The sequence below is a fragment of the Carya illinoinensis genome, chromosome 10, assembly GCF_018687715.1.
Source record: "Carya illinoinensis cultivar Pawnee chromosome 10, C.illinoinensisPawnee_v1, whole genome shotgun sequence".
Lineage (NCBI taxonomy): Eukaryota > Viridiplantae > Streptophyta > Magnoliopsida > Fagales > Juglandaceae > Carya > Carya illinoinensis.
This window is the reverse complement of record NC_056761.1, coordinates 33,983,322-33,987,152: the sequence shown is the minus strand read 5'-3', so window position 1 is coordinate 33,987,152 and position 3,831 is coordinate 33,983,322. Positions and strand designations below refer to the sequence as shown.

Sequence of the window (3,831 nt, the reverse complement as noted above, 5' to 3'; positions counted from 1 at the left end):
GATTTATGAATTGTAGTCCATTATATTGGAATATCCGGGGCCTCAAATCATCCCGAATAAGATTGGGTAAGTTGGTTAGAAAGTTGACATTAAATTTAATTATGCTTGCTGAACCTTTTGCAGATGAGAACAGGTTGGATATGTTGAAAAATAGACTGAAGTTTGAACACAATTTCTCCAATTAGTGTGCTGGTGGGAAACTTGGGGTGCTTTGGGGAGGTGGCTTACATATCACAGTCATTAATTTCAGCTCCCAACACATCACCATATCATTGGCTATAAATTCTCAACGTTACTTCATATCAGTAGTTTATGCCAGATGTAGTTATTTGGAAAGGCAAGAACTCTGGAGGTCATTACAACTGGATGCCATGCAAGACACACCTTGGCTATGCCTTGGAGACTTTAACATTATTCGCAGGGAGGAGGAGAGAAGAGGCAGGAGACCTTGTTTGAGGATTGCTATAGATGATTTTAATGAGTTTATTGATAATTGTGGACTCATGGAAATGAAGTCAGTAGGAAGTAAATTCTCTTGGTGCAATGGCCAGAGGGATCTCCCTAGAAGCTGGTCAAAGATTGACAGATGTGTGCTGAACTCACTGGCTACCAACTCCTTACCAGATGCTTTTTGTAGGTACTTAACTCGCACAACATCTGACCATGCCCCAATGTCTTTTGTTCTAAACTCCCCTGGTACTTGGTATGGTCCCACCCCTTTTAAGTTCCAACAAATGTGGGCCTCTCATGAGAACTTTAAAGATGTGGTAAAAAATGCATGGAACGACCCAATTGTGTCCAGGGGTATTTTCAATTTGACTACCAAATTGAAGAAAATGAAAGGGATCTTAAAGGAATGGAACCGGCGGGTTTTTGGGCACACTGAAACCAACATACAGAATATAGAGAAGCATATCGAGGATTTAGAAAACCAACTTCAGATTGGTCTCTCGGAATCTATTGAATCGGATTTGTTAGTTGCTAAAGAAAATCTTGCTATATGGCTTCAGAGAGGAGATTAGACTAAACCAATAGGCAAAGCTTAACTGGACAGAAAAAGGGGAGGCATCGGCACAATTCTTTAGGACCTATGTCTCAAGATCCAAGCCTATGGTTCAGGAAATGAGACTTCGGGATGGTTCACATTTGACCACCCCGGAATCCATTCATTCAGGTGCAGTGGACTTCTTAAGATCTTTTCTTCAAGTGAGACCTCATAGAGATCTCCCAGATTTGTCAACCTATGTTCAGACCACTCTTCTAGAGGAGAAGAATGACAGCCTCCTAAAGCTCCCTTCGATCCTAGAGGTAAAAGAGGCTATATTTTCCATCCCTATAGATAGTAGTCCTGGTCCTGATGGGTTTGGCTCAGGATTCTATAGAGTGTGTTGGGATTTGGTTGAAGTCGATGTGGTGGCAGTAGTCAGAGACATGTATAGTGGGGTCCCAATGCCAAGATTCTACTCAGCTTTGTACATCGCTCTCATTCCGAAAATGCAACAACCCACATGTTTTGATAAGTTTCGACCCATAAGTTTGTGCTCGGTCATTTACAAGCTATTTGCAAAAATTCTGGTGCGACGGATGTCCCTTATTCTAAGCATAATTATATCTCCTGAACAAGGGGCCTTCTTGCCAGGGAGAAGCATTTTTGAAAATATCACTTTGGCCCAAGAAATGATTCACATGATAAATAGAAAGGTCCGTGGGGGAAATGTACTCATCGAAGTGGACATAGCCAAAGCGTACGATAGTCTTGATCGGGATTTCTTATTACATGTCATGACGTCTTTTGGCTTCTCTACCCGGTTCTGTGAATTAATTAGACAATGTATTTCGATTCCATGGTTCTCAGTGGTTATGAATGGGTCAGCTAAAGGTTTCTTCCCCAGTGGTCGTGGACTACGCCAAGGTGATCTTTTGTCCCCTTACTTGTTCATTCTAGTTCAAGAAATCCTATCTCGCTTGCTAAAACATAATTTTGAGATGGGGAAAATTGCACCTTACTCCCACCCTCGTGGCACTCTCCTGGTCTCCCATTTATTTTATGCTGATGATATTGTGGTCTTTGCAAATGGGAGTAGTGCCTTCCTGTAAGCCATTTCTGATGTATTTGCTTTGTATGAAGGCTGGTCTGGTCAAGTGGTTAGTAAGGAGAAGTCATCTATTTTTTTTCCCAAATATGTCAACTTGCCCCGAAAAAGAAATCTCCTTCAGTTGACGTCCTTCTCGGAAGGCCTATTTCCGGTTACATATTTGGGTGTTCCTCTCTTTAGTGGAAGGATAAAGGTGTCTTATTTTGAGGACTTACTGAACCGTATCCGTGATCGTCTAGAGGGGTGGCAAAATAGGCTCTTATCAGCTGGTGCTCATCTCCTTTTACTACGCCATGTGGTATCAAGCATCCCGGTTCATCTACTCTCAGTGTTACATGCTCCCAAGAAAGTGGTCTTCTCGCTAAACAGGATTATGAGCAATTTTTTCTGGGGTACCTCAAATGGCAAACAGAAGCGTAAATGGGTGGCTTGGCAAAAGGTTTGTATGTCGACCAAGGAAGGGGAGCTGGGCCTAAGAAAATTTGAAGAAGTTCAGTCTTCCCTATTCATGAAGCTTGCTTGGAACCTGTTGTCCTGTGACTCTCTATGGGCAAATTTTTTCACGAAGAAGTACTGTAAGGGAGCACATGTGACATTAATTGATAACACTAAAGGATCACCTCTGTGGAAATGTATTATGACTATGGTTCCGAATATTCTTAATAATGCTTTGTGGCAGATTAAGGAAGGACAAGTTTCCTTTTGTCGGGATCCCTGGTTAAAGTCTGGCCCCTTGGTAGAGTCTTGCGAGATGAGTGCACAACCGTCTTTAAAGGTAAGGGAGTGCAGAATTCAGAATGGTTGGGATGTGGATTTGTTAGTAAACCTGGTGGGGGAAACAAAAGCAGAAGAAATTCTAAATAGCCTAGGGGCACACAAAGAAGGCACAGATGTGCTAATTTGGAAACCGGCCTTGAATGGGGTTTTCTCATCTAAGTCGGCTTGGGAGTGTATTCGTGTTCACACGCCAAAATCTAAATGGGCCAACTGGATATGGCACCCCGCCCTCCCCAAGAAGTATTCGGTTACAATCTGGAAGGCTTTGAATTATAGCCTTTGTGTTGATGATCGCATTTGAAACCTGGGAATTCCCCTAGCTTCCATTTGTGAGTGTTGTGAGCATGGGTGTATAGAAGATCAAGACCATGTCCTTGCTATAGGGAAGATCGCTTCGGACATATGGAGACACGCTTCTATTCTTATGGGTATGCCGTATGACCATAGAAGACCGTGGAAGGCAAATATGGAACTATGGTTTTGCAAAGCATCCCATTTAACTCAAAAAGGTACGCTTCTTGGCATTGTTCCTAGTATTATAACTTGGTCTCTTTGGGTTTGGAGATATAAAGCCCATATGGAAGAGAAGACGCAAACTGGAGATCGATTGTGGGGGACTATAAAAGCTGCCTTAGTTTGGGTTGGTTTAAGATTACGTACTAGCAAAAAGTTTAATGATGGGGATGACAAAGTTTTACAAAACCTTGGTATCCTGATGAAAGTGGGACATAGTCTGTCACTTTGTTTGGTGAAATGGAACAAGCCAAGTGTGGGGTGGGCTAAACTTAATGTGGATGGGAGCTCTTTGGGCAACTCGGGTCAGATGGGCGCTGGTGGCCTAATTCGGGATGATAAGGGTCGTATGATGTGGGCCTACGCAAAAGAGATGGAGGTTGGGACCAATAATGAAGCCGAACTACGAGCTTTATATCATGGGTTAAAATATTGTAAGGACTTA

The 3,831-nt window shown here is 42.6% G+C and overlaps 1 protein-coding gene across 1 annotated transcript; it reads left to right on the top strand.

Annotated features, from left to right (window-relative positions):
* The first annotated feature begins 1,110 nt into the window (after nt 1-1,110).
* Nucleotides 1,111-3,174, top strand: LOC122278671. The gene is made up of 2 exons (XM_043088856.1): nt 1,111-2,093; nt 2,277-3,174. Exons 1-2 carry the CDS (start codon nt 1,111-1,113, stop codon nt 3,172-3,174), a joined length of 1,881 nt encoding a protein of 626 aa, XP_042944790.1.
* The last annotated feature ends 657 nt before the right edge of the window (nt 3,175-3,831 follow it).